The sequence below is a fragment of the Cercospora kikuchii genome (genome assembly GCF_019650295.1).
Source record: "Cercospora kikuchii DNA, contig_00008, whole genome shotgun sequence".
In the NCBI taxonomy this organism is placed as follows: Eukaryota; Fungi; Ascomycota; class Dothideomycetes; order Mycosphaerellales; family Mycosphaerellaceae; genus Cercospora; species Cercospora kikuchii.
In genome coordinates this window covers 211,967-239,752 of record NW_025408589.1, presented here as the reverse complement: position 1 = coordinate 239,752, position 27,786 = coordinate 211,967, and the positions used below count along the sequence as shown (strand labels likewise).

Below are 27,786 nucleotides of genomic sequence, written 5' to 3'. Positions count from 1 at the left end.
GGCCGAAGTTGCGTCATTTCATCGATATGTTATGCAGACATTTGGTCAGTGACCATGCGCAACAGATGATTATTCGTGGCGGTACCTAGGCAGATCAGACTTGCCTACAATGCTGAGCATGAATACAGTAGGCCTGGGCTCTCTCCCTCATCGGAAGTATATGATGCAGAGAGGCAAATTCAAATGATTAGTATTTACGTACATTGCGTAAGACTTTGCGTGGAGCACTGGTGGTGCGTAGTAGCCAACAATCATCGGACCTCTTTCTGCGATCTCCGACCACAGTGATAGCAGGGGTAGTATTCCAGTTCCGAGTTTCGAGCGCTCGTGTGTTTCGGTCACAACTCTCGGCTTGCGCACGAGAATCCGTTTGTTGCCATCAGTCGGGCTGGCAAATAGAAAAAGGAGAGACGATGAGCTGCTGAAAGCGCAATTCCACATATGTCCGAGACTATGCGAATAGATCGCTGACAGGTACAGCAAATTGCCTCTTTGCTCGTGTACGCTTGTGAAAACCGAAATCCTTCGCTTCATATCGTGTCGTGAATCATTGCAATGCCAGGGTTGCTGCGAATGCTACCAGTGCTTGGCCTGTCAAGAGTTGCATATGCTTGGAGTCCGTCAGAATGGACTAACCGAAATTTGGATGCTGACTCTTCTCCAGGCCATACACAACATCTTGTAACCTGCTGGAAGGGGTGACGACCAGATTCTCCACTGCGGAATTCGAGATTTCGCCTTGTACCACCGTTTGTTGAGGTGCTGTGAGCTTGAAGGAACCAGACCACTCTGCTGGCCAAGCACCAAGAAGTCGAATTTGCGTATTGTTGAGTGCGAAAGTCTGCATCACCATCTCTTGCAAGCCAATTGCCGCGGAACCGTAGTGATTGATGTCTGGCGACCAGTCGTAATTGGGACCTTTGAAAGCCGAGAATCGGTATCTCGTGCTGTCAGAAAGGCGGTCAATGGTGTATTCTGTTGCCAGGTCCGTGAGTCCCAGTCGTGCGAACCAGATCTGGTCTTGTCGCCAACCGCTGCAAATTGGTTGTCAGTGTTATGTATTCCGAAGAGAGACAGCGTCAGCTTACGTGTTACCGCGATAAGTGGCGGCCTGACTGTCGTTGAAGTAAGTGTGAATGGCGTAGCTCAGATTTGTAGGTTGTCCAAGACCATATTCGCTCCAAGCTGCGTCTGTATCAGCAACAATTCTGAACGTGGATTGGGTCATTATAGGCTTACGGAAGACGGCATACATTGCCGAAGCTTCCGTGTTCTGCGCGAAAGAGTAGTTCGTTGCGGGCGAGATGCATGTAAGTTCTGGGAGTTCTGATTAGCATTGGCTCAGTCAAAGATAGTACCTCGTGGGTAACCTACCTGTCGCACCAGGACATGGGTGCAGCGGCGTCTTGGGTACTCGCGCCCGGTATTGCTCGTAGTAAGTCGTATTACCTTTGACCAAAGAGACATCGCTGTCCAGAAGATCGGTAATGACCCTGACAAGACCAGACACAGTCGAAGATGGATTGAGCGCAAGCTTGTAAGTCTCAGCACCTGATGCAGGGTAGATGATGAGCTCTCCGGACGAGTTCAGGCCGTTGCGCTGCCGATAGAACTCGTCAAACCACGCGAGTTGATATTCGACGAACGCCACCCATTTGGTGACATCTTCGCCATAGACGGAGCGAGCCATGATCGCCATGTCTGCAAACTCATTCGCTGTGTCTTGCTGCCAGCTCAGCCAATCGTTGAAGTCAATACCAGGCGGATAGAGATCTGTACGTTCCTCCGGGTCATCGCCGAAGGCTCTCGCATTGTATTCATAGATATTCGGCAGCCCGGTATTGTCCAACTGCTCACTTGTCAGTGCAACGTCCAGGTCGAAGTACTGCTGGCCCAGTTTCCGATGATTTGGTGATGTATTCCCGTAGAAGTCGATGCCCTGAGTGAGGATGTCAAAGTCACCAGTCTTTAATAAAGGCCAGTACAGAAGCCTCTGATTCTGAGCTGTAAATGTTCCTCCGGACCATCGTCGCCAATCGGGCGTGAATGGAACTTCCGGATCAGTCAGCACCGGATCAAATGTGAAGAGCCCTCCGTTGAACCTCGTCGGATATTGGCCTTTGGCATTGCACGCCATCATGTATCGGAAGTACTGGTAATTTTTGCCGACCTGAAAGCCTGCATCTGAGTTACCTGCGGCAGGATTGATGATGATGTGAGACCGGTCCCAGTACGCGTTCCACCAGGCAATGGTGCCGGCCTGACTTTTCGACAAGCCGGCCTTGGTTTTTGCGATCAATGATTGTTTCCAAGCGTTAACGTCCGTGGTTTGCTGCTGGTCGGTCCCGATGATCAGGGAGAACTTTGAGGATGCCCTTGTTCCGGCGAGTTGAAAGCCTGTGTAGCTGGTGTTGATGTATGTCCCGCTGGTCGTCAGAGTCCGCTTTAGGTCTGGCGAATACATGAAGAGACCAAACTGGGGTAGTCAGTAGTTGCAGCAATGCGCATTCCGGCAGAATTTAGACGTACGGTGTTGTTTCTCATGGGGTTCAAATAACTTTCTGGATCTTGAATATCTTGTTCGACCACTTGAGCATCCCAGAGTGGCAACTCATCGTTGTGGTGATAGCTTAGCACTCCACTATCCGTGAAGCCAACAGTATCTGGGCGTTGGTATGGCACAGGAAGCTGTGGCACCGCGCTCACTCCCCATGATGTTTGCTCTGAAGATCTCAGTATGGAGGCGAGCACTCGTGGCATTCAATGGTGCAGCTTACGTTGCTCGGGAGGAACCATTTGATGACCTTCTGTTCGCCATGACTCAAGCGAGGCAGTGTATCTGATTGGAGCCCTGCTCCTCGACGATACGTGGATGTCAGAAGTGTCCATATCGACCCAGATCTTGACCTCTGTCCCGAGGCCACCAGAAATTGTGATGTAGCCATCATTGATATTCAGGCGCTGTCGGAAGGAGGATCTCCGATTGGAAGCGAATGGATTCGGGTTCATCGTAATGTTGACTCTGCCCAACTTCAACAGCGAATTGTTCTCATCGAATGCACCGCTTTGGGCGATGTAGAACAGAAGGTTGTTGTCTTGAACCCAGACATTGAGACCGACATCGCCGCCGCCCACTGGCATTGATCCCGAAGAGTTCAAGCTCTGGCCGGTCCATATCGTGTCATACTCCGAAGGCAACTTGATAGCTACAGCTTGCAGAAGCAGCAGTGCTCCTGAACAAAAGACTCCCCGAAGCTGCATCGTAGCTTGCACCTCGAATGTGTTGTCTCAGCCTGAGCAGTGCATTCTCAAGGTCTTTCCGCGCGGTGGACATCTATATACTTCAGCAGCACTAATCGTCCTCGCTCCGATGCGGGGCGACGAATATCAGTGTAGATCAATGCCTGAATTGGGTGGTGGAAGAATAGAGGCTACGTTCACGCGTTTTCCCGTGTATTCTGCTTTCTTCCGCCGGAGGGCATGGTGCGACAAAGCAATGCTACTTCATCATCAATCGAGCGTCATGCTTCCCGAAAATTCGCTCTCCTAACCAACAGACACTTGTATCGTGCTCCAACCCGCTCGGATGTCCAGATTGTCTGCCGCCGGAAGAATACGCACGACGGGTGCCATTGACACGAGATGCGGGGGAGATATTGTGATCATCAAGGCGGTGGAACACTGATGATGTCGAGGATGGGCCGCCAAATTGTCCGATAGCCAAGTGAGGTCTGCAAGCGGTTCTCGGTGCTGCGAGATGTTGCACGATGAAGGTGGAAGGTGGTGGATGAGAGCAACGAGGTTGACGTTTCCGATCCGACCCGAAATAATGCCAAGCATTTCCAACTCCACCTCCCCAAATGCGTCCGTTTCATCTGCACGTACTCGCGACATTTGTCGACGCTCCAGTAACGCTTTCTACGTGGCGGGGATGTTTGTCCGTGGTACCGGCGACGGTCTTGTGCTGCAGTAACGCATCGGCCCACGGGCGACGACACGGCCGTGAGGCTCAGATCAAGCACATGCGGTGGATCGGCAAGACGTTTGAACCTGTGATAAATGGTATCCGAGATCGAGCATGAAGCCTACGAAGCTTGCAAGAATCTTGAGTCAGACTGACGCTTGGGGTCCTGATCATAACCTGCCAGGTGGATGAATTAAAGCGACTCCACGAGAGTCGAGACGGCAAACAGCTAATCTGAAGAGAACTACACGCCATTACATTCCACTTGGCCAAAAGATCAACGCGGAAAGCCATTGTGTCAAGCACGCGCTGCTCGGATGGAGTTTCAAGCAATGATCAGCTGCTTTTCTTTCTTTAGCTGATGCACGAAGTCGAGCGACACGTTCAGCGATTCAGCGACGTATTGAGCTGGCGTCAACGCAAGCCTGGACGGTGTCAGCGCATGCAACAAACCAGTGCTCGGAGTCTATCACATCTGACCATTGAGTGAGAGAGATGTCAGCTACTCTGTCAGCTTTGAAGATCTCGATCCAGACAAGATCTTCGTCCGGAGAAGTATTCTCAACATAATGGCCTGTTTCGCGTCAGCCTGGGAGCCGAATCACAGCCGAAGGCCATGCGTACCGGAGTTGTCTGGAAAGACTGCCGTATCACCTGCAGCAAAGTCGAATGTACGAGCAGCTTCGTTGCCTAAGGTGCAGAAATTGGAGAGTCAGCATCACATTCGGCCTACGCCTGTGGTTCCATACCCATGAACACGGTTGCACGCGCTTGGCCTTGGGCGAAATATACCCACTCCTGTACCTGTTGGATGTCAGCAAGCGCAGGCATAACCTCTGATGCGGTTCGCTTACCGTGGGATGCCAGTGCAGCTCACGAAGACCTCCTGGCTTGATGGTTACCACTGACGATGCAATCGTTGTGGAAATGGGGAAGTTCCTGGAGTCAAAGACTTGAATGGTGCCTCCTCCACCTGGTGCAACCTTTGGTGCGACATCCTGTCTTTGAGGTTAAAAAATTTCACCTTCTCGAATTTTACTGGTACGCACTTTGGATCTAATCACGTAACTCGTGTTGATGGAAGAGCTCAAGTCACCATACGGATGCTCCACTGTTTGATCATCGACGGGATACTCGCCAGGCAATATTTTGGGATTTCCAGTCGGAACGTGATCAAACAGTGAAGCATTCACACCTTCCCGGGAATTAGTACTGCGATCACAGCGGCATGTGTCTCTGCTCCTTACCAAAGTTCTTTGCCAGAATATCCTTTGGAGTGTGCGCAATCCAGTCATCGACGTTGAAAGTCACACCTGTGGCATCAAAATCACCATCGTCGAAGACGAGCAAGAACTGCACACCGAGTCAGTCCCCGAGCATGCTTTGCCGTGCTCGAGACCTTCTAGATACCTCATTCTCAGCGTCAAGGCCTTGGACTCCGTGCGCCACGCCCTTTGGAAAAAACCAAATGTCACCTGGCCCCAAAATGTCATATTGGTTCTCACCATGCTCATTCACGGCCGATATGGCAACCCGTCCAGCATATACAAAGGCCCATTCAGACTGGCCCAGTCAGCGAACCAGCACTTTGCTGGAGAATTGGCAGTACTTACGACTTTATGCCAATGCAACTCTCTGAAAGCTCCCTTCTTCAGATGTTGTTGGGCGGCGGAAATATCCTGGCTCGCCGGGAGGTCTGTGATCACTTGCTCACGAGCCCAGCCGCCTTTGTACAGGTTTGTCTTTGAGTCTGAGAAGCGCCACTTGAGGTTGACTACGACACCATGATCTGTCGGCTCTTGGCCCAGGTTGCTCGGATTCTGCACATCTATGATATTATTCGTTCCTCCTGTCGGCACTGTCAGCAAGGCGCAGTGGGGGTCCCATACGAGTGGAAACTCACCAAGAAGTGGAGCTCCTTTCCCAGTCTTGGAATTGATCGGCTGTCCTTTTGCGAACTCGTCCGATGAGTAGCTTGGAACACTGACTTCGGGCCCGTTTGAAGATATGATCTGCTCTGGCTCAGCTCTTGGCTCAAGCACTGGCCGCAGATGCTTTGAGCTCAAGGTCGATGGAAGGCCGCGCTTGTAATTGAAAGCGTTCTTGAGCACCCGAGGCTGCGGACTGCCTTGAGTGCCTGCTTCCGAAAAGAACGGTCTCGCTTCGGCATTCTACGCCAGTAGCGCTGCAGCACTCGTGAAAAGTGAAAGAAATCTCATGCTGACGGACGCTCGGAGGTGGACGAGCTAGGCAGACACAGCTACACGCCAAAACCTCTCGTCAACCACAGGCACGTACTTTATTATCGATGGGATTGGCCTAATTCCTGGACCTCGCTGCGCACGACTTGATATGGGAGATTAGACCATACTCTACCCAAGGCTGGGCCATGGGCAGGTGAAGCTCCAGGGGCCTGGTCCATGAGACTTCAATACGACTGCTTTCAGACTTCCACTTTGGGCGTCGACCGCACATCGTTTCTGTACATGGCATTCTTGAACAGGTGGCCAGTGCTTTAACTCTTCTGCAAACGATCTCCAGGTACCTCATATGGCAAGGTCTTTAGTCAGCGACCTTACAGCCCTGGCTCAATCAAATGGAGAGCAAGGGCACCAAACGCGACCTCGAGTTTCTCGAGGTTTGTCGAACTCAGAGTTGCTCCTCCGGAGACGCAGTTGGTCCACTCTATCGCTTGGCGGCTATTCTGCCGGGATGCTCAACTCTCCTGCGCGTTTCTCGAGATGATGAATGATCCATAGGGATGGCGTTTTCGCATCCATGCCGGTCACGCCCTTCCTTCCAGTGTGTAGAACTTCCAAATCGGCTTCTGGATCTTCCGTGCAGCTAAGCATCTCCGACGTGTGAGGTTCCTGCATCTGGACAGACCTTCTAGCATAATGCGCTGAATTTCCCTGGTTTCCAAGAGTGTCCCTCCTCACCAATCAGCAATTTGCGGTTGGTGACGCTCACTTGGAGCATTACGGCCCACAAAAGCATCTAGACGACCTCGAGGTTCGCAGAGATGTCATTTGAGTACGTCGAAATAAAGCCGGACAACGTCGAAAGCTTGTTGATGGTGCAATCCTGCACAGACGTCGCGTGAGCACAACCCTAGCAGAACTCTTCTCTTTCGGGCAATATACAGCCTCTCCATCGAGCTTCTGGTGGTGCATTGTCTCGGCACCGTATTCACACGACAATCCGGGGTAGCGCTGTTTATTTCGATCGCAGCTCCGAAGCTGCGTGACAAGCATCCAAGTCACTTGTCAAATTGGAGATCCTGGCAACGAATGCGGGCGAGAATAGGACTGATGCTGCTACGATGGCTCTAAAGAGGAAGATCGACCCATCACACGCCATATTCGCAATTTGGGGCGTCATGAAGTAGAGAGACATGGCGAAGCTGTTCGAACAGGGACGATGAGAGCGCACCTTCACAGTCGACCTTAAGTACGCACAACCCTGGTCCGCAAAGCAGACGAAACCTGCGCATTCTTTCTCATTCTCGCTCTCTGTTTGTTGGCGTAAGCCGCCCACGCTCGTTTAACGGAATGGTTCTGGCTACGACAATCTCTGCCCTTGCGGCGTGCGTACGATTTACATTCGCTCTTCCTCATATTGACCAGACGCCTGTAGTAGCCGCAGCATTACTGGAGCACACGAAACGAGAGAATGCCTTCTCACCGCTGGTACCACGTGGTTTGCCGGAGTCCCTATCACTCCCACCACTGCTTCCCAAACTGGAAGTGCTAGACTCCATTTATGCTGCAGCACCTCCACTGCCCATCCTGCAGCTACCCACACCTCCCTTGACCACGCCCGGGTATTTTGGCAGCGATATTCGTCCGCGAAAAATTGGCTACTTCTGGACTGCCGCGGGCGACAATGTGCATTCAGACTTCCTTGTTAGTGGGCAGAGGAGCACTTGTCTTGTGGTGAAGCTGGATTGACCGTCTCACAGGCAACGTTCAGTCTGGACGACGATACCTTCGGCACATTGCTGCGGGTCGTCGAGATCGGCCTCTCCGGGTGCAGTCCACATCATTCAGGTAAGATGGGCAGCCAATCACACAGCGATCTGACGCAGCTGTTGACACTTTCGAAGCGGTTTCCCTAGACGGCCAAGTGTTCTGGGGCGGATGTCTGCTCTCCCTGCTGAAGACTCAAGACACAGGCATCTACATCGACACATCGGATGTGTACAACCCGCGGTAAGCTCCTGGAACGAGAGAGTACCACAAGCCAAAGGTTTCCTGACTGTCTTCGTTGCCCAACAGGTACTGGAAATCCGACCGAGCGACTCTCGCTTCCATTGCAGATGAAGTTGTCGCAAAGCCTGGGGATGGCTTCTTCTTCACCTACATGGGCTCGCTCCTGGGCACTTCTCCTGGTAAAATGCCGTGCCAAACACTTCCACTGTGCTCTAGCTAAAGTTTACTTGAGGGCGCCTGGTCGAGACCAGCCCAGAATATGAGATCATACATCAATGGCCTGAAGACCTCGATGGCACGCTGAACATACTCGGCCAACAATTCTCGCCCCATGGTCTTAGCATCGATTTTGACAGAGGCCTTATTCTGACATCGTACTCGCGGCCAATTCGAACGGTAAATGAAGTTGTACTGACGACTCGCAGGGACTTCGTGGTGCCATTGACCGTGCTCAAGCCCGTGTCCACCACCATAGACGGAGTACAAAGGGCTTCCACTCTTCGGCTTTGGGACCTCGCTTCACGGACCATCATAAACACGATCAACATTCCGTAGGTCCAACGACTGCGCGGAGAAGACTTTTGTCGAACTACATACTGACTGTTTTGGGACAGCGATGGTGGAGGTATACAAGATGTCAAATTCGTGCGTTGCCTCATTCACCGCGTCCTTATGAGTCCTGACATTATATCAGATTCCTGGCAATCCCGAAGGAGCGGCTTTGTGCACCGCCGTTCATCCAGGTCAAGTGTGGATCATCTATCCCTACCGATTGGACGAGTATGGAAAGCCTGGCGTAGCGGAGTTGTTCTACCAATTCGAATATCGTGACACCGTGGCCGTGTTCAGCACGATCAGCAAGAATGGTCGCTTTGCTTACTGTACGTCACTGACTTGTTGCACAACATCACAAAGTTCCACTGATCCTCCTTTTAGTCACCTTCACGACGGCCAATCATATTGCCGCCCTTGACATAACCGATCTGCGAAACCCAATTCGACTCGACAACCCATACGAGATACAACCTGTCGTTGGTGCCCATTATCTAAAGTTGACGCCTGATCAGAGAAACCTGGTGGTCTGCGATTACTTCGTGCAGACTGGTCCGATAGGTCAGTCCGCCATGGATACAGCACATGTTTGTTGTTCGCGAAAGCACTGACCGCTCGTTATCATTCAGGCGTCGTCAATACCCCAGCCGACTACAGAGTCCTCTACATCGACATCCTTCCAAACGGCGCACTTTCCTTCGGCCGCAGCATCGACTTCGCAAGCATTTTCGCTGACACCTATGGCGGTGCCAAGCCACACTCCGTTGTCATTTTCGATCTGACAGATCCGTGGTATCCTCAGTGGTATTAATTGGGACAGATGGAGCAGGTATACCGTCGTTCGAGGGTAGGACAGTGGCCGTGCACATAATAGAGACCTAAGACCAGGGGCGAAGGTAATACTGATACGGAATGTTTAGGCCTCGCGTACTAATGCTTGATTTGACGAGATTACTAATCGTAATTACTTTGATTCTTGAGAAGAGACATTATGAGACCAAGAATTGTGCCCCACATCTTCCACTCGATACTACTTCCTATACTTATTGACGATCTCCAGCACGAACAAGAGCGGCAGTGGCAAGGCACTGACAAAACGGCGGCTCGGGTGTCTACCTCTTTCAGAACCATCTGCGAATTGTGTTGAGCCTCTCGGGTATCGATCTTCGCCCACGTGTTAGACAAGCCTGGAGCCAAGAGCACTCGCCCAGTAATTTTGCCAAGCACTGGACTTAGCAAACCCTTCAGATCCTGGCCGGACCTGCCTAATGCAGTAAGGCGTTGACCTCATGTCGGGTAACAAGCTTCGATCATGTGGTTGGTGATGATCACTCCAGGGCGAGGGCGGCTGTATAAGCAGCTTCGTCCGCGCTTCACATGTCACGGCTAGACTTTCATCTCGTCAAACATGTGGTACTTCAGTATCATTGCAAGCGTGCTCGTCGCGAGCGCCCAGGGCCAAAACACCACAGGCAACGAATCGTTCTGGGAAGATGCTTCTCCTCATCGACAATCGCCACTGTTCGAAGAGTCAAACCAGAACCATACATGTGCTATGAAGACGCCTTTCCTCACGTGCTCGAAGGCTGCCAATGTTTCAAATGTCGATACCTGCTGCACGGAGAAGAATGGCGGGCTTTTTCTGCAAACATACTACTGGATGACGCATACTGGACGAGAAGAGGTGGGACAACTACTTCCGCGGAACCGTTGGACGATTCATGGGCTTTGGATCGATTATGTGAGCCTGGGAGCGATGTGAAACTGACGATGCGCTGACGCATGGTCAACAGTGCGATGGATCATACCCAGAATATTGTGACATCGCCAATAGACAGACGGACCCATTCCCAGGTCCAAACACGACAACTGGTCGACCAGATGGAGAGCTGATTCCTCCTTACACGGGCGAGCCATACTTCACGCCGTTCGAAGCCACGGGACGTCTGGACCTTTTGGAGTATCTGAACACTTATATGGTAGGCAGAGGTCAGGATAGCTGGATCCTTCACACCCATGAACACTCAAAGCATGCGACGTGCTTCTCTGCATACGATCCGCAGTGCTATGGACCAGGTTATACCGGCCACGAGGATTACATTGAGTACTTTGCGGACACTATTCGTTTCGATCGACGTCTTCCAGTTTGGTCATGGCTTGCACAAGATGGGATTGTGCCTTCGAATGAGACTCAGTATACGATTGGCGACCTGGAAGGTTCGCTGCGTGCACAGTACAGCGCGACTCCTTTCCTCGGCTGCAGTGGGCCAAGATTTAACGAAACTGAGGCTGGGAAAGGATCGAATGATAGCGGCCGTACGGTGCTTGATGAAGTATGGTTTTACTTTTATTTGAATGGGAGGCCGCAGGATGGAGATTGGTTGCCTACTGAGCGATTCCGCAATACCAGCTGTGCGAAGGCTGAAAATGCAGTGTGGTATTATGAGCGTACACCGGAATCGGTTCGGTAGATGGGAGGGGAGATGCCAGACTGGACGCAATAATCGGCAATGGACCCTGTCTACTACTCGCGAATTGGGTCTACCGGGACCTTGATTAGAATGTTGGTCGTGGAGATTTTGGGATTAGTGAACGTGATTACATGGTGAACAGGCAAGGAATTTCCCGAAGAAGTACATATAGCCGGCCAAAGAACTTCAAGGGTGCAGAGGGTTAGGGGACAATATTCCATCTGCGACCATGTCAATCACGCGGTACCTGACAGCTGTATCCCTCGCCGCTGTTGTCATCCTCGCTCACGTTACACTCCACAAGCAATTTGAATGGAATGGACTCATCAGCCCGGACAAGATTGTTGGCCACAGCAACCGCATACTTCCAAATACAGAGATACCAATCAAGTTACCTGAGACGGGCATGGAAGGTCTGGACAATTATTGCGCCTTCATCATGTCGTTCTTCTGGGTGTTCTTGGACCCTCGAAATCCGAGGGCATTCCTGGAAGGCAAGTTCCTGCTCAGCTCGCTGTCGAGTACTTGGATGATCATGCTCGTTGAAGCACATGCCGGTCTGTCTGGAAGTTCGGCTGGGTTTGTGTTCGCGACGTATCTCCTCGAAATGGGTTGCGAGACGATTGGTGTTGGACTGTTCACGCCAATCTGGTGCATTGTGCACTTGCTCATCACTACTGCTCCGAGATCTGGTGCTGAAGTGAAGAGATTTTCGAAACACAAGAACAATGTCAGAGCGCTTGGCTATGCACTTCTCGTTGGACACGCTCTGCCCACTGTGCTCATGATGCACCTCAAGCCTGATGGTGAGGGCATAGCGTCGCAGCAGCTCTGGACTATGCTTCGTGCATTGCATCCGGTTTGGGTATTTGGTGTATTCAAGGTGTTTGAGACCCTGTTTGGTGGGCAATCGGCAGTCGATCAGCCTGCAGAGCAATTACATCTCTCCAGACGAAATCTTTTGCAATTCAGCATCCTCACTTCGGCAGTCGTCCACATCAACTGCCTGACCATGATGTTTGGAGGCCACATTTTTCCCACTTGGGTGCGAGAAGAGGTGCTGTCTGAGATTAGCGTCAGCACCATGTTTGTACCGGCGCCTTTCTGGACTGGAGAAGAGGTCTCATTCGTCAAAGGAGTGGCGATGTTTGTGCAGTGGGACTATCTCTGCTCTGCCGGCGCCATGGTCATCTGGGCGGCATCTCAGTATTGGGAGGCGACGGCAATTCGCAAAGATCGGCCAAGTGTTCGTGTGGCGGAGACTTTGGCTCAGAGTGTGGTGATGGCGTTGGTTGCGGGACCTGGAGCGGCGGCGGCATTCTTGATACAAGAGCGGGACACGGTGCTTGCGACAGGCGTGAGTGAGGGCCGACACGTTAAGGAACAGTAGCCACGACATGTGACAACGCTCGTTTCTGCCCGAGTCTGGGCTCGAGCTGGAAATTAGGCTCAGCATCCGTGCCTCCAGGCAGCGACACGTTAACTCAACATCATTCCAGGTTTGAGTCTTCAGTTTCCGCCTCTGCGCTCCTCAATTCCCCTACAGACTCAGCAGACTCACTCGGCTTTCCGCGATGATTAGGCCCCCGCTACCAGTGGTGGCAAGATCCAGTTGGTACAAATCATGCAACATGGAGTGCCACGCTGAGATCAGATGCCGTTGCCTTTGATTGACGCCAGTCTTCCGGCCAACCCTATAGAATGTGCCATGTTGCATTTCATGATGGGGATGGCAGGAAGCTTGATTTTCCGAGTCCGGGCTCCATAATCAAAACGGCCGCAACATCCGATACAACGGCTGCTGCGGAGTTGCTCTCCAGAGGAACGGGTCAACCGGGTGAGTTTCGACAGTCCGCTTGGACCTCCTGAAATGGGAAGGTCCTGGCGACACAGAGTTGTTGACAGTCCTGCAGACCTGGCAACAACTCGAAACTTCTGCCACACATACATCTCTTCAGCAACAGTATATCACGATGGCTTCAACGGATCGCAACCGCAAACGGACAATCACCTACCTCGAGTACGGATCAAACTTCCCGAAAGCAACTTGTGCAAGATTGCACGCACGATCGACTGCGCACTGGTTTCAAATCCTTGTTCAGAAGTTTGGTATTGCGATAGCGTCCTAACTTACTTGAACGACATCCACGAGACGCTTCCAGATCAATCAGGGCATTCCTTGCGATACGATGAACTGGATGGATGATCATGCAGCAACCAGAAATGGAATCGCCAGAAACAATTTAGTCAGGGCGATGCAAAGCACTGGAGCATAGCCATGATAGTCTTCGGAGCCGACTGAGCCGTTTGCCCTAACCTGGCTAAAAGTATAAAGTTCCCGACAAGATTTTCATGCCTTGGACTATGGCAAGGCTCATCTGGCAGTAAATCTTAGGTCTCCCGTCCTGTTCACGGGCCATCTTGCAGCATGCACGTCTGAGGAAATGCGATGTTGAGCCTGATCCTGATTGCGTGCAGGCAGACATTGCTGTAACCAAGAGCACAGCGTGCGGCTCCAGTTGAGTTAGTTCGTCGAGCTCGTCTCAGCTCTCCTACTCTGAAGATGAACCCAAACTGACGAAGTTTCGCGCGGGCCGTGCCTCCAGCAAGACGTCTTGGTCGATAAATTCGCGAGAACGACGGGACGTAATGACTGTGTTCGCCTGGGGGTCAACGATGAGCAGACACCACTTCCATTAATCCGTTCTCTGGTGTCACGGACACTGACGTCTCTGACAGGCAGGGCTTTGTTTCCACGACCCTTGCTGCGCCCTATGCACATGTACGAATGGATCGCAATAGTCCACTCTAGCCGCTTCTGCCGACTTTGAAGAGCTCGGGGCAATACATCGATCGTTCACCGTCCAACGAATGTGTAGCTCAAGGTCTACGGACGAAAGGCACCACTGCTTCTACTCCTGGTCCTCCTCCGTGGGCTGTAGAACTGATGTTCGGTGGGCTTCCGCCAGTGCACTATATATTCGTGAGATCAGTTCGCCTACTCCGCATCGACTCTTTTCTCCTACGATAAAGACTTCGCAAAGCAGTCATCGTTCCCCAAATCCCAAAGCTTTTCTACCGGCATGGCCGCTTCAATCCCGAGCAGCGTAATTGCTGACACTTACGTCGCCAACAACCCACGCTACCACACCGATAAAGATGCGCCTTATGTTCTGCCAAATGATGAAGCGGAGCATGCCAGGCTGGACCTTCAATCCAAGCACATTTCTGCCATCATGGACCACAAAGTTATCCAAGCTTCTATCCCGAAGAATATCAAGAACGCTCAAATGCTCGACGTTGGCTGTGGAACGGGCATTGTGACTGACCTCATAGCCAACTCTTTCCCAATTGCAACGATGTACGGCCTGGACATATCTCCTGTCCCAAACACTCGTGTGCATCCGCCAAACACGCACTTCCTGAAGGGGAACATACTCCAACAAAAGCCTTACGAGTGGGTTGCACAGACCCCCAGCACCAGCCCTTGGCCGGAGTCCGCAGACAGTGAGCTCTTCGACTTCATCTACTCGCGCTTCCTTGTCTTCGGGATCAACGACTGGCCAGGATATATTCGCAAAGTCTTCGACCTGCTGAAGCCTGGTGCATGCGCGGAGATTCACGATGTGAGCTGGGATGTGTACAATGGCAGCGATGCGAATTTGTCTGACTCCTGGTCATGGTTTCGGGCCATGCGGGCTGCCGGTTCAGAGCAGGGACTGGACTTGTCCTGCGGTGAAAAGATCCAAGCGTGGATGGAGGATGCAGGTTTTGTGGATATCAAGGTCAAGACTTATCCCTGGCCTATTGGAGGGCAATGGGCACAAGATCGTGTTTGGCGAGAATTTGGACACTTTGAAGCTGATCAGTTGCCTGCGATGAACTGGCACTTGATTCCAAGACTGCTGCAGGGGAGGGGCTATACCGAGGATCAGATTCATGCGTTCAGGGCCGAGATGCGGGAGAATCTGAAGCCCAGGGAGGGAAATCATTTGGTCATGTATGTCGTGGTTGGCCGTAAACCATAGTGGGCAGATCCAGCTGTCAGGCTGTCGACTGAGATGTCCCAGTGTACGGAAGCAAAATCATGTAGTCGTCGTTGAGAATGTACTAATTTGTGCTCGAGAATTCGTTTCAGCAATCAGCCACCTAGCATTGCTGTAGATTTGGAGCTTAGCGCCACATGGATTCTATCTTGAAGCTTAGCCACGTATATTGATGAAGTACAGCTGCGAATAGCGTGCGGGCTGCCGCTCCAAGCGGTGGCTTAATGCACCCGAAGCTGCCTCATGATCCACCATGAGCGAAGTCCCATGTTGAACGCACGATGTTCGCCCTTCGCGTAGGCTATGCAGTAATCGATGCTGACGTAACACTCGGTAGAGGAGATGAGTTCGCGACTTGAACTAACTTGGCACCAATTGAACCCTAAGTGCTTGGAAGCAAACATACGTGAAGTGAACCGAACATTGTACTCATTCGACCGAAGAAGTGGTGCAGTATGCAAGTCAAAAGAGGGGCAGGTGTCAAATTTACCGGAATGAATTATATGAAATCTTAGCTATAAGCAAGCTTGGCACATCGTTCAGCAATGGCAAAATTCCGGGAGTAACTGATATGTGGTGCGGGAGTACGCGGAGCGTGGACTGACTAGAACTAGTCACGCTTGGCACCTCCTGTTCCTGCGAAAGACAACTTCCGTTGTAGACTTCATGTTGCCACGAGCTTCAGATGTCCGTTCTTGTATTCTCTGCGCGCAGAGCGTTGACCATCTGTTCGGGGCTGACTGTAATAGCGTTTTGTATTCTTCTTTTCACCGGCTACAACACCGCTCATGTCCAATCTGCACAAGCTGCAATCTCGCAACGACTGGCGTCAATCGCGACTGCGAAACATGAATATGAAGATGACTTACTCGAAAAAATCTCGAACGCGACGCTTGGAGTAAGCAGAATCGATCCTCGTCCTGATCCACTGGCTGACGTTGAGTCCAAAGTTCCAAAAGATCTTCATGATCAATCTCGCGACAAGAACGGATCGAAAGGATGCCGGCATTCTCGCTGCTTCTCTAACCGGACTGAACGTGGACTTCGTCACAGCTGTCTCTCATGTAGACAAGAAAGCTTTGCCACCTGGGGGTAAAGAAACAAATCTCAATAAAGGCGGTGCAGGCGCGTGGAGGTCTCATATGAACGTGATCAGAAGGTGAGTTGCATCAACCTCCAAGACTTGTACTCGTCTGATACCCTTAGTAGCATTGTAGAGCAGAACATCTCCTCCGCGCTAATACTCGAAGACGACGCAGACTGGGACGTCCGGATCAAACGGCAGATGCAAAAGTTCGCAATAGCTTCAAGATTATTAATCCAGCCATTGTCCGGTACTGACACCGAGTATCTTGATCCTACTTGGCCTCAGCCAGATGCATGGACTTCTGAGCCTCCGAGTTTTGAGGTCGAGAACGAGACATCGATTGTTGTGGCAACGACATCACCATACGGCGATCTCGATCGATGGGGAATGCTGTGGTTGGGACACTGCGGTTGCCGATTTCCATGGGCCGAGGACAAGAATGTTCCGATCGGACGAGCTATCATTTCTGATGATGAAACTGTCCCTGCGAGAAAGCACATCAACATCGAGTTTGGAGATACCCAGCTCGTAGATCAGTATCCGGATCATACACGCGTCGTTGCAAGATCACGCGTGAATACCTACACGCTGGCCTATGCGGTCTCTCAAGACGGAGCACGGAGGATGTTGTATGAGTTCGGTGTTCACAAGATCACGGACCCACTTGATATGATGTACAGAGCCCTCTGCGACGGCGTAAGTGGGAGAGATTTGATGACTTGTCTTTCACCACAGCCTGCTCTGTTCAATCATCACCGACCTGCTGGGCCAAAGTCGTCTTGGTCTGACATTTCGGGTTCGCACGGGAACGATTCGGTCGAGATACCGTACTCGACCAACATTCGGTGGGCAACGCGAGTAAACTTTCCGAAGCTTGTCGCTGGCGACACGGACTATTTTGATAGCTATCCAGATGAGTGATCGGCATCGCGCGGCTGAATACTTTCCCCAGCAAGTGGAGCGCTTGAGTTGACTCTTTCTGTTTCAAGACATTCTTTCACTGGTGCCTTGGACACGCATCAGCATGATACGAGCCGCTACTGCGGAAAGATCTGACCTAAGTCGTCATGAATCGAGAACTTCCGGCTCCATTGCGCAGAATTTCAGTCTACGGTGTCCTCAAATCAAACAGCAACTTGGGAGCAGCCGCAAATGCTACGTATCAGCCGACTATAGCTACCCCGAGCGCTGACACGTATAAGGACCCCTGGAAGCATCAAACTTGAGCGTAGCTGTGCCGGCAGGATAGTCGCCACTGATGGTATAGTCATGCGGGCTGGTTTGTCCTCTTGCGCAAAGGCAGATAGCGTGTCCTCCAATGATGCCGCCATTACTGTTATACCAAGCTCCATTTTCAGTCGTGCTCGATCCGCCAATACCCTCGCATGCTTGCTTGATCCATCGTTTAACGCCTTCGTAGTCGCAGATGTCGTTGCAGTTGTAATCGAAGTCTTCAGCGAATGTATTGTCAGCCCTGCGAAGCGATGGTATGGTGTGAGACTGCGGTCCACCTACATCCTGGCTTGTTTTTGCCGCGTGCAATGGCAAGAGGCAGTGAGGCCAGGAGTGGGACGAGTAGGAAGAACTCTACTTGAGATTAGTACTACGATGACATGGCTGCTCTAGTGCTTACTCATGATGTCTTTTGCACTTATGCTCTGGGATGCGGGTTACGCTTTCAACTAGACGAGGGCGCAAAAGTGCTTACATTTACTCTGCATCGAACAGTCTCTTTATATGAGGACCGTCGGCGTCTCGAGCAGTCGTCGCACTTGATGCCTCGCCCGTGCAGGACTTTCGCACCCGGAAAAATTTCTGAGACATACTTGTAGGAAGTCAAATTGGCACAAGATAACACAACCTTGGCATGAGGATAGCAGTGGCATTTCTCGAGTATGCCGGTTATTGTCCGCATCCGAGCAGACTAAAGAGCAGCGAAAGATGGCGGTTGCCAAATCGCCTGCGGAAAGATCTCGGGAGGGGTCATGATTAGTTATCATGATACGAATGCGGACGAGTGATATTTAAAGGCGGTATGGATTGGGAAGATCAGATCAGGTTGTTGCCAAAGGTGGAGCGCATCAGCTGCCCAAGGCTGCCGCAGACAACGCAATACGTGAAGGACCAACAGGACGAAGTCATACATTCCTGAGCTCAGGTATCAGTTCCTGCCTGGTCACGGTGCCTCAAAGTTGAGGATGGACTCGCTTCCAGAGTGAAAGGAGAGAATGATTCGAGCAACCAGCTTCGTTTTGTATGTGTTGTATAGATCTGAGTGTCTAGCACATCAGTCGGATGAACTCCTCGACTATACCTTGTCCCGCTTCGTTTCCCTCTCCCCTCGCCCGCTTTTCGTATGTCTTCACAACGCCTAGGCGATGAAGGTGCGACGCAGGCGACCGGCAGTCCAAGAGCCCCAAGATGGCGCCTGTCCGGCAGTGGTACCCCATGTGTTGGCCGAGCCGGCGGAAGAACCAGCTTGGGAGCCAGAAGAACCATTCGCTGGTCCAGCCGAGCCAGTGGCAGCACTAGTTCCAGTCGTGCCACCAGTACCAGCAGATCCTGCAGAGCCACTAGAAGCAGAACCACCAGAAACACCACCAGATCCTTCGGCAGTAGAACTGTTGCCGCTCGAGCTAGCGGAGGAAGCGCTAGCAGAACCACCACCACTCCAAACAGCAGGACCAGGCATCTCGTAGTTGCCTGTAGGACACATTAGTGTAAATGAAGGGCATCAGGAGAATCGAGTTCGTTCACAGCTTACCAACATTGCCACCCCATTTGTTGAAAGCAATACCAGGATCCTGAGCACTGTAGAGACCCGGAATCTTCACAAGTGGACTTGGCGTTCCATTGCCGCCACCAGAGATACGGAGCTGAGCACATTCCATATAAAACTGTGCCTTGCCAACGTGACCTTCGTGGATCGCGATGTGCTCTGGCTGTGGACCGTTAGCTGATCGAACATAAATGCCAAAGATCAGAGGAGACTTCACGCACGCGAACCAGATACTCGCCATCCGGAATGTCTTTGGGGATGGTGAACTCGATTCGGTCCTTCTGCCAAGTTCCCCAATTGGTGTCCTGGCTTGGAGAACCAGTAACTCCATTCTCGTACGTTTTGAACCAATCGCCTGTCCCATCATAGCTGGCTACATCTCCTGGTGCCTTTGACATGTAGACAAAGGCTCAGGGTGGTCAATGGACAGGTCGGCCGGCCACAGCACTGCTGCCGGCCCTGCCGGCCGATTCAGCGGCCGTGTCCGTCCGTCCGGACGAGAGCCTCTCATTGGCCATGCCGTCCACCGGAGCCCTGTCCGCTGTTCGCCTTGCCTAATTAGGAAGGATGTTGAAAAATGAAGCCAGAGGAAGGTGTTGTTAGCCCTCTATTCGCACGTCTGTCTGCTGGCTGTTGCCTTCATATGAGCTTGACATCTCACTGTCCACGTCGCCGCTAAAGTGATCGTCTTGCGCTCTTACCACCTCCTTTGTGTGTCTCTTCAACACAAAGTCGTTCTTGAACCAATTTCGCAGTAGTTGGTGTGATTGTGCGTAGTCTGTCTTCGTCTGCCACCTCTCATTGTCGAGAACGTGGCCAGCTAAGCTAAACTCACGCTCACACGCGCTCGAGCTCGCCGGCGTGGCCAGTAGGTCGAATGCTAGCTTGGACAACAATGGATATCGCTGGCGATTGTCACGCCACCATTGGACGACATTAATAGGCTTGTTGCCAACCATATAAGGTGTCAGAGGCTCGGCAAGATAACGCTGCAGATCGTCTTGCAACACAGTGTCCGTGAGCATTAACGATGCCGTGTAATCGTCGACCTCGCGTTCACGTGTCGCCGGCCTAGTTGTTGGTGCTGGACACCGCATCTTATACTCATTATAGAGCTCTTCAATCGCGTGTCGTGCCTTCACTGTCCATAGCGTGGACGCCTCGATATCGTCTTGATTCTGCTGCTGCGACTGCCGTTGCTTGCACTTCGCTTTCGCCTTATTCTTGCGCTGCGTATTGTCGTCTTTCATACCACCCCAGTGCTGCTCGAACCAGCTCATCTTGAGCGATGGATGTAACGCCACGGCGGCACGGTAGGCAGGCGTGCGATCGCTGAGTCGATAGTACTTGTCGAGCTTCTTCCAACCAAGATTGACTATCGCCTTAAGGTGTGAGTTGGCCGCGTGTTCATGGTCTGACTTCGCCTTCTCAAGTGTAGTTAGCAGTGACTCCAAAGCTGTCAACGACTGCCACAATCCACCGAAGTGTTGGCCATCTGCTTGGACCTTCAGCGACGCCATCTTCAGCGGCTTGAGAAGCTTCAATATCTCCTTCAACTCGGCCCAGTCATCCGCGGTGAGTATGTCTTCACGAAGGTCGTCAATGAACTGTAAGCAATACAGCTCTATTGGATCTTTGAGCTCGAGGCCACGCTCGATCATGTCGTGGTCAGATTGCCACTTAATCCCGCCGTTCAACACTAGCTCGACAAGTCGTGTGTCTGCCTCGCGTTGTTTTGATCGAAAGACGTGTCGTCGTGCCTCGCTATAGTGAGCATGGATCACGATATTATGGAGCTTGCCAACACAGCCCTTCTTTCGCCATGCTGTCTGACGATCGACGGCATTACGTAGAGATAGAGCGCGTTGAAACTCGTATACGATCTCGCTGTCTTCGAGCTCCTCGTCTTCCTTATTCATGTCGTTGCAAGCCTGGTCAATACACTCGATGTCGACGCCGTAGAGCATAGCCTTAACGACTAAGTTGATGAAGTGGCCAGCGCAGCGAAGGCGGCACTTGTGAGGGTGTCGGAGACTTGGTATTTCGCGCCTAATAGCTTCGATCGTCGTGTCGTTGTTAGACGCGTTGTCGGCCATAAAGTAGGTCAGTTTGGACGCGATATCATACTGTCTGATCAGCTTGAGAAGGATGTTTGCCTGCTCTTCACCAGTGTGATTGCCATAGGTTGGTACGAGTCCAATAAGTACTGTCTTCAGCTGATAGTCCTTATCGAAGTAGTGAGCATGAACACCTAAGAAGTCGGTGCCGCCATCGATGTCTGCTAGCCACGCGTCAAACGACAAAGCGATGCCGCTTATCGCCGTAGCCATATCGCTCTTTACTCGAGGCAGTGTCTTCTTACACAAGTCGACGATCCAAGCTCGCGGGGTGTTGTGAGAAGTAGGGAATAGCATCTCGAGAACAGGTTGACGATACGTAGCTAGCCGCTTCAGTCGTTCAGATGCTAGAGCGCGAAGTGAGTGCTCATCTGTTACGGCATACTCGAGGAATAGCGACCTCCACTCGGTACGATCAACAGGAGTCTTCTCGGTCGTCCTTTGACGCTTGATCATACTAGCGATGTTGCCGTCGTCTACCGGACGCCTCTTACACTGCTTGTACGTGCCATCGAGCTCGTAGCCATGCTTGCCTAGGTGTCTGCGTATCGAGTTCGTTCCTCCACCAGTCCGAATGACCTTCACCTTCCTGTGATCCTTATGGCTGCTGTCGAAGCACAGACGACACAGCCAGTAGTTGGTGAAGCTCTGAAGATGCGTAACAGCCTCACCATGCTGCCAGACCCACGCTCTGTGCTCTGCCTTGCCTGGCGGTGTCGGGTAAAAGTCGCGAAGAGCTTTTCCATCGACGAGGAAGCCGGTCCGCGTATAACGCGTCCGGAGGACGGTTCCGAGCTGCGATTCGGCGTGGATTTGTGTCAGGTCGATGCTGTGGGTGGCGCTTATGCTGGAGGTACCGCCTGCCATCGTGGTGTGTGCGTAAATGCCAATGATCAGGTGGGCGATCGAGGGACTTTGGCATGTGAAGGAAACGCGTCCCCAGTCGCGTTCTGAGAAGTCGCGCGTGGGAGGTCGGCGCACGGGCCGGCGTCTCTGCAGGCTGGCATCTGACCAATCAAACACGCTCTTATTCATCAATTGACCCAGACCCTAACAACACCCCTAGGAACGACATTCTCATCAACAAGGTCAATTCACATGCCATGGACACCGGTGATTCACTTACATGTCCGGACGGACGCTAGCATTAATAATGCCGGCCGGCAGATACCCCATTAGCTGTCCATCCGGCCGGACACCGTCCGGACGGCATGGCCACGAAAAATGACCCGTCCATTGACCACCCTGCAAAGGCTGGGCCAGGATGTTCGATGAATTCGTTGTACCAGAGCTTGAAGCCAATCTTGTCGCCAGCTTTGACATCGTAGGTCTGAGAAGCCGCTCTCTGCGCACCTTCGTTACAGATGAGATTTGGCGAATTGATGACGTCCTGAGTGAAGGAAGGCATGTAGGTGTTGGTGTTCTTGCGGATGTAGGTGTAATCGGTGCCGACCGGTTTGTCGTTGACGATCAACTGGGAGAAGATGTAGTGCCCGTGGACGAGAGGCGCTGCCAGCAGCGCCGTTGCGAGGAAAAGAGCTCGTGATGACATGGTCGAGGATGATTTGGTGAAATGAGTGTGAGAAGCGAATGATTGAGTGGTTTGCTGGCTAGGGAAAGCACGATGGCCGAAGGATGAATATATACCTCCATGCCAACGTGAACAGCAACATTGAGACATTCATTCCTTTCTTCTTTGCGCGAGGTTTGACTTGGCGTCGCATTTTGATAATGGTGCTGCCAGCTCAACCAGCGATCTTCTATTGAACTCGCGGTCTCGCCCTTCTTCTCAGCCATGGCTGAAGTGTCGAAACTTGTGAACTGCACTTAATGCTGTCACATAGACGTAGAGTGTCCGTGCCCCAGGCTAAGTCGCGCAATGGACTAATGCGGTATGCTTCACTGCACTGTCTTGGCATGGCGTAGGTGTATATGCTTTGGCCAGAAGAACACCCAACATCCTGGCTTTCCGCCAAGAGTATAGGCAGTCAGCAGCAAGCTCTTAACATGACTTGCTATGTATCATGCCAGCTCAAACGGTTGCAATGATGTCCGCCAGCGGTTTTCCTTGGGTAGTGGTACAATGAAGTTGATGCCAAGCCCTAGGCGTCGTTTCGAGTAAAGGCGTGCATTGAGACGAAGTTTGAGGATGTGCTTCGCGACGAGAACTCTTTGAGATCATGCAGAAAGACGAATGCCGCGATCAATGGCCGTGAGCGTGTCGATGCAGCCGGACAAGGGCGAACAAAGCCCGGGGTCTGCAACAATGTGCAGGAAGCGTACGCGAATTGATTCGTGCAGCCACTGCTTTCTTTGCCCGTGGAATTGCATGTCCGCGGAACAAATGTTGCCGTGGGAAGAGACGTGCGAATGGAATGCCCAGCCAGAACAAGATGGCTTTCTGCCCGTGTGGATCTGGGCTACAGTATCGCGGGCCCAAGTGTCCAAGTTGACATCGACTGACAGCACTTCAGAAAGTTTGAAGTACGACACAACCTGTTCACTTAACTTACGCGCCTGGTCTTTGATCCACAATGAACCTTTGTCGACGGACTTTGCGACGCTGCACGACGTCGGCTGGAGACCAAACTCTTGTTACAGATTGCGGAGTGCACCTGGATCATTGCTAGAAGACTCGAGCTCATTGCTACCTGTCATCGAGATATGTCTAGTGAACTGTTAGCAACGAGAGGTATGTGGCAGCTCTTCAAAGGTTTGACGTTGGCGAGGAAAGTGATACAGGAGTCTGCAGACGACGAGATGAAGGGCGAACCCAGACCACTTGCCCACTGTATCGGCGACGAGGCACTGCATGGCAGCTGATTCTGCAAGAGCACGGAGCTTGATCGTTTAGTAGTGGCAACTGCGCAATACTCCTTTCGCAACTCGCCGAGATCTCTTTCCGAATTCGAGCCCGGAATCGTGATGATACACAGCGATGAGGTACACGAGCTACGCAGAGGCTAAATGCTGCGAGCCGGATGATCTGCTTCGTTGCTCATGCCACGGCTTACCTCTGATGGCGTGTTACGAAACTCGGGCGAACTGCGGTCCATCACCACGTGGCCGCCAAGCTCGGAGACAAATCTTGTTTCCAACTTCAGCTTCGGTCCAAAGTGAAGCACACGCTGACACTTACATCATCATGAATGCTGCGCACTGACTACTTCTGGATGCAAAGTATGGTGTGTCCAAGATCCGTACAAAGGAACGACGATGCACGCTTCGATAGCGCAAACGATCTCTCGTTTTGCTCCCTGAATTGCCCAACGCTTCGGCGGATCTCATGAACAACAACTATTCTAGAAACAGTACGAAATATATCAATGGGGCAATCGTACTATGCTCGGTAGCAGATGTCTTGATTATTTTGTTTCATCAGCTTCAGCTAATCTGTCCTGGACTAGACCGAGTTGCCAGTCTGCTCGGAGGACTCCGTTAGTCCTTTGGGCCCAACCAATCTCCTGAACGCGTGATTCACGGAGCTGTTCAGAATCACCGCCAAGTTACCGGGGATAGATGTCAAGCCTCATGGAGCATGTCGATGGAAGGTCCAAGAGGCTGCTTGGACAGCTTATGTTCCTGCTTCGGCGAATTCGGCCCTTGTCCATATGGCCGGAGGTTCAGTCCGCGTAAAACCAACCAATGCGGTGACAGCGCTCACGATCAAGCTCGGAAACAAGATATCCACGAACTAGAGTATGTCTCGGCGCTTCGATGAAACCCCAGCACATCGCGAAGTCATAGCATCGCTTGCGGCGGGCATCGAGGATGGCCACCAACACTGTTGAGGAGTACATATAGCCTCATTGTCGCATCACTTCAGCGATCATCATCATCATCGGATTCATCATCTCCTTCATCTTCTCTTTTGTCATCCGTCGCTGGTCGACTTCCAATAAACACAATGCGTGCCTCTTACACTTCTTCCAAGCTGGCCTTGGCCATTCTGGCCTCTTCTCAGGCCATCAGTGCTCTGCCCGCTGCTCGTCCTCGACCGATCAGCAACGACGACGTCATTCAACTCCTCAAAGCTGCTGGCAGCTATCAGAAGAGGGCAGCTGACCCACACTGGTACGACGATGTCTTTCAAGGCGCCCTAGAATGGGGCGGAGACATCGCAGGCCATCTCGGGATCAACGAACGATCCGCCCGACCTGATCCTCACTGGTACGATGATGTCTTCAGTGGTGCTCTGGACTGGGGCGAGGACATTGCGAACCACCTTGGCATTAATGAACGGTCTGCTGTGCCCGACCCACACTGGTACGACGATGTCTTCAGCGGAGCGCTTGACTGGGGCGAGGATATCGCAAACCATCTCGGTATCAATGAGCGATCTGCCGACCCTGGCTCGTTTGATCTTGACCTGAACAACAAAGACGCACAGCGCAGTTATCAGGAAGCTCAGGTAAGAAACGTCACCGAATTCGTCTTGGAGCTGGTTTGAAGTCTACGTTCTACGCGCAACTCAAGACCTGATTCAGTCGCGGCTTGTGCACATGAAGACAGTATCTTTTGCTGACTTGGTAATGCAGCGCTATTATCGTTCGCACCCACTATCATTGGACTTCGGGCTTGTGAACACCAGGCGTGACATCAATGCTCTGGCACGTCGTGACCCAAACTGGTGGAAGACACTCTATTCCACCATCGATAACCTCATCCTTAGACGAGATGCCGCTGACATGCAACGCCGGGACCCAAATTGGTGGAAGACTTTGTACTCCACTATTGACAACCTCATTCTCAGACGAGACGTCGAGGGTTTAGATCGCCGCGACCCAAACTGGTGGAAGACACTTTACACCGCCATTGACAACATTATCCTCAGACGAGACGTGAGCGATCAGGAGATCCCAGCGTGGTTTCAGGAGGCAGTACAGAAGCGCGACGCGCACTGGTGGAACAAGGCTCTCGACATCGGCGAGCAAGTTGCAGGTGATGCTCTGCAAGTCGCGCCCTACCTCATCGAGCGAGATGCTGCAGCTGAGGACGTTCCAGCTTGGCTTTTGGAGGCACTGCGAGAGTGAGTTGCGCAATCGAGGATTCGGCTGGTTCCAGCCCCGAGTGTGCGAAGAGACGGAATGACAAGTACGACTGATAAGATGGAGGAGATGATGGATGATTGATGAATGATGACAGTTCTGATTGTGTTGCTGTGTATGTTGTGAGCAGACGTCGTTGATCCGATCTGTATGATAGGAATAAGTATGGCAGAATTGTGGCAAGCACTCTTCACTTCACGCAGGCGAAATGCTTCAGTGCAAGTCTTGCCGAAGTCGGAAGGCGCCATCCGTCCCAGCGGGCGGACTGCGATCTGGACCTGTGAGGAGCCCGCAGATGGTCGCTGACTACGCCTCGTATGCTGGTTGCAGTCGATTCCTCCCATCAAAGAGTCTCAAGTCCGCGCTACTGAGATCAATGTCCTGGAACATCGCTGCCTACTCGGACAGTGCAGCAGCACCGTCAGTCTTGCTCTCGAATGGGACGAGGCGTCATAAGGATTGCGTGCCAGAGAGAAGAACGTACATTGACAGCCAGATACATCCGCTGCTTCTCTACATCAGAGTTCTGAAAGTCGATGAGAATGCTGCTACTGCATTCTGGACAGAATCGATGCGCTTTGTTCTTGAGGCCCATGTAATACTCTTTCATTTTCTTGTCGCTGTCGTTTAGGAATGTGACATCTTCGCGCAATGGGTAGACCAGGAAGTAGCCTAGGCAGCGAGGTCGTTTGTGAGCTTCCCATGCTTGACCAAAGTAACAACTGATGTGGAGTAGGAGATGCTACGCACCATTTCGTGTGCAGATCGAGCAATTGCAGCGTGTCACTTTCCCCGGTCCTTCGGGATGCAGAGGCTCCGGCAGCGTCACTGTGAATTCAATCGCTTTGCAATGACAGTTCCCATGATACGTCCTTGCGATAGAGGAGTCGATGGGAGGAGGCATATTGAGTCGAGAATGTTGAGGTAAGAGTGCAAGCGGCAAGTCTAAGATGTCCCTGCTGGCAGAATTGCGGGTCATTCAAGCGAGAGCAATTGCTCCGTCCAATCATTGCGGCATCCTTATCAAGAGCATGCGGTCTTCTGGTCACCTCGGATGGTTGCAAGAAGCGGTTGGCCGCAGCGAAAGCTTCTCCGTTCGCTGTGCAGACCGGCATAGATCGCGATGGTCTGCAGAACGAGATGCTGTCGCCACAACCTGATGAGCTTTCTGCACTCCACGGAGCACCGCGCAAGCACCCTTCGACCATTGACATTCCGATCAAGCAGCATTATCGACACTACTGAATGCTAGCGCAACGTCACAGTACTGGCGGAACCCGCAAGGCATGCGGGAAGACTGGCGCAGACGCAGCCGTGGACGCATTCCAGTTGTTGCACGACCAGTTCACCACAGGACCACGAGGGAAGCCGTATGCATCGACTTCCAGCCTCAGGAACTGGCGTGGTGAACAATTTGGAGGAGGCTTGAATTCCCTACTCCCTGTGCACGGGTCTTCGATTATTTTCATGCAACGCATTCACTGCTCCTGTGAGATTCTGATTGTCGGCAC

At 52.1% G+C, this 27,786-nt stretch overlaps 9 protein-coding genes across 10 annotated transcripts; 6 read left to right on the top strand and 3 right to left on the bottom strand.

The window, feature by feature from the left end:
• Positions 1-631: 631 nt before the first annotated feature.
• CKM354_001129300 (uncharacterized protein) lies at positions 632-3,261 on the bottom strand (the record flags this gene model as incomplete). Its single annotated transcript, XM_044806777.1, has 6 exons — positions 632-1,034; positions 1,089-1,191; positions 1,240-1,317; positions 1,375-2,476; positions 2,530-2,723; positions 2,778-3,261. 6 exons carry the CDS (start codon positions 3,259-3,261, stop codon positions 632-634), a joined length of 2,364 nt encoding a protein of 787 aa, XP_044662712.1.
• Positions 3,262-4,289: 1,028 nt separating this feature from the next.
• CKM354_001129200 (uncharacterized protein) lies at positions 4,290-6,183 on the bottom strand (the record flags this gene model as incomplete). The annotated part of the gene is made up of 11 exons (XM_044806776.1): positions 4,290-4,389; positions 4,445-4,538; positions 4,589-4,654; positions 4,714-4,768; positions 4,819-4,962; positions 5,014-5,159; positions 5,212-5,317; positions 5,375-5,527; positions 5,578-5,813; positions 5,868-6,101; positions 6,159-6,183. 11 exons carry the CDS (start codon positions 6,181-6,183, stop codon positions 4,290-4,292), a joined length of 1,359 nt encoding a protein of 452 aa, XP_044662711.1.
• A 1,332-nt stretch (positions 6,184-7,515) lies between these two features.
• On the top strand, positions 7,516-9,538 carry CKM354_001129100 (uncharacterized protein; the record flags this gene model as incomplete). The annotated part of the gene is made up of 10 exons (XM_044806775.1): positions 7,516-7,869; positions 7,926-8,013; positions 8,070-8,175; positions 8,242-8,354; positions 8,408-8,549; positions 8,601-8,726; positions 8,790-8,820; positions 8,870-9,056; positions 9,112-9,288; positions 9,357-9,538. 10 exons carry the CDS (start codon positions 7,516-7,518, stop codon positions 9,536-9,538), a joined length of 1,506 nt encoding a protein of 501 aa, XP_044662710.1.
• Positions 9,539-10,282: 744 nt separating this feature from the next.
• Positions 10,283-11,198, top strand: CKM354_001129000 (uncharacterized protein; the record flags this gene model as incomplete). The annotated part of the gene is made up of 2 exons (XM_044806774.1): positions 10,283-10,468; positions 10,521-11,198. 2 exons carry the CDS (start codon positions 10,283-10,285, stop codon positions 11,196-11,198), a joined length of 864 nt encoding a protein of 287 aa, XP_044662709.1.
• Positions 11,199-11,427: 229 nt separating this feature from the next.
• CKM354_001128900 (uncharacterized protein) lies at positions 11,428-12,588 on the top strand (the record flags this gene model as incomplete). Its single annotated transcript, XM_044806773.1, has 1 exon — positions 11,428-12,588. One exon carries the CDS (start codon positions 11,428-11,430, stop codon positions 12,586-12,588), a length of 1,161 nt encoding a protein of 386 aa, XP_044662708.1.
• A 1,693-nt stretch (positions 12,589-14,281) lies between these two features.
• CKM354_001128800 (uncharacterized protein) lies at positions 14,282-15,226 on the top strand (the record flags this gene model as incomplete). The annotated part of the gene is made up of 1 exon (XM_044806772.1): positions 14,282-15,226. One exon carries the CDS (start codon positions 14,282-14,284, stop codon positions 15,224-15,226), a length of 945 nt encoding a protein of 314 aa, XP_044662707.1.
• A 703-nt stretch (positions 15,227-15,929) lies between these two features.
• CKM354_001128700 (uncharacterized protein) lies at positions 15,930-17,252 on the top strand (the record flags this gene model as incomplete). Its single annotated transcript, XM_044806771.1, has 3 exons — positions 15,930-16,142; positions 16,195-16,403; positions 16,454-17,252. The coding sequence occupies 3 exons, from the start codon at positions 15,930-15,932 to the stop codon at positions 17,250-17,252; spliced, it is 1,221 nt and encodes a 406-aa protein (XP_044662706.1).
• A 1,450-nt stretch (positions 17,253-18,702) lies between these two features.
• Positions 18,703-19,508, bottom strand: CKM354_001128600 (uncharacterized protein; the record flags this gene model as incomplete). Of its 2 annotated transcripts, none has more annotated exons than XM_044806770.1 (3): positions 18,703-19,034; positions 19,096-19,269; positions 19,328-19,508. In XM_044806770.1, 3 exons carry the CDS (start codon positions 19,506-19,508, stop codon positions 18,703-18,705), a joined length of 687 nt encoding a protein of 228 aa, XP_044662705.1. The 2 variants fall into 2 exon arrangements, with proteins under 2 accessions (XP_044662705.1, XP_044662704.1); XM_044806769.1 differs by having other exon boundaries at positions 19,096-19,273; positions 19,332-19,508.
• A 5,626-nt stretch (positions 19,509-25,134) lies between these two features.
• CKM354_001128500 (uncharacterized protein) lies at positions 25,135-26,260 on the top strand (the record flags this gene model as incomplete). The annotated part of the gene is made up of 2 exons (XM_044806768.1): positions 25,135-25,638; positions 25,766-26,260. The coding sequence occupies 2 exons, from the start codon at positions 25,135-25,137 to the stop codon at positions 26,258-26,260; spliced, it is 999 nt and encodes a 332-aa protein (XP_044662703.1).
• Positions 26,261-27,786: the final 1,526 nt, after the last annotated feature.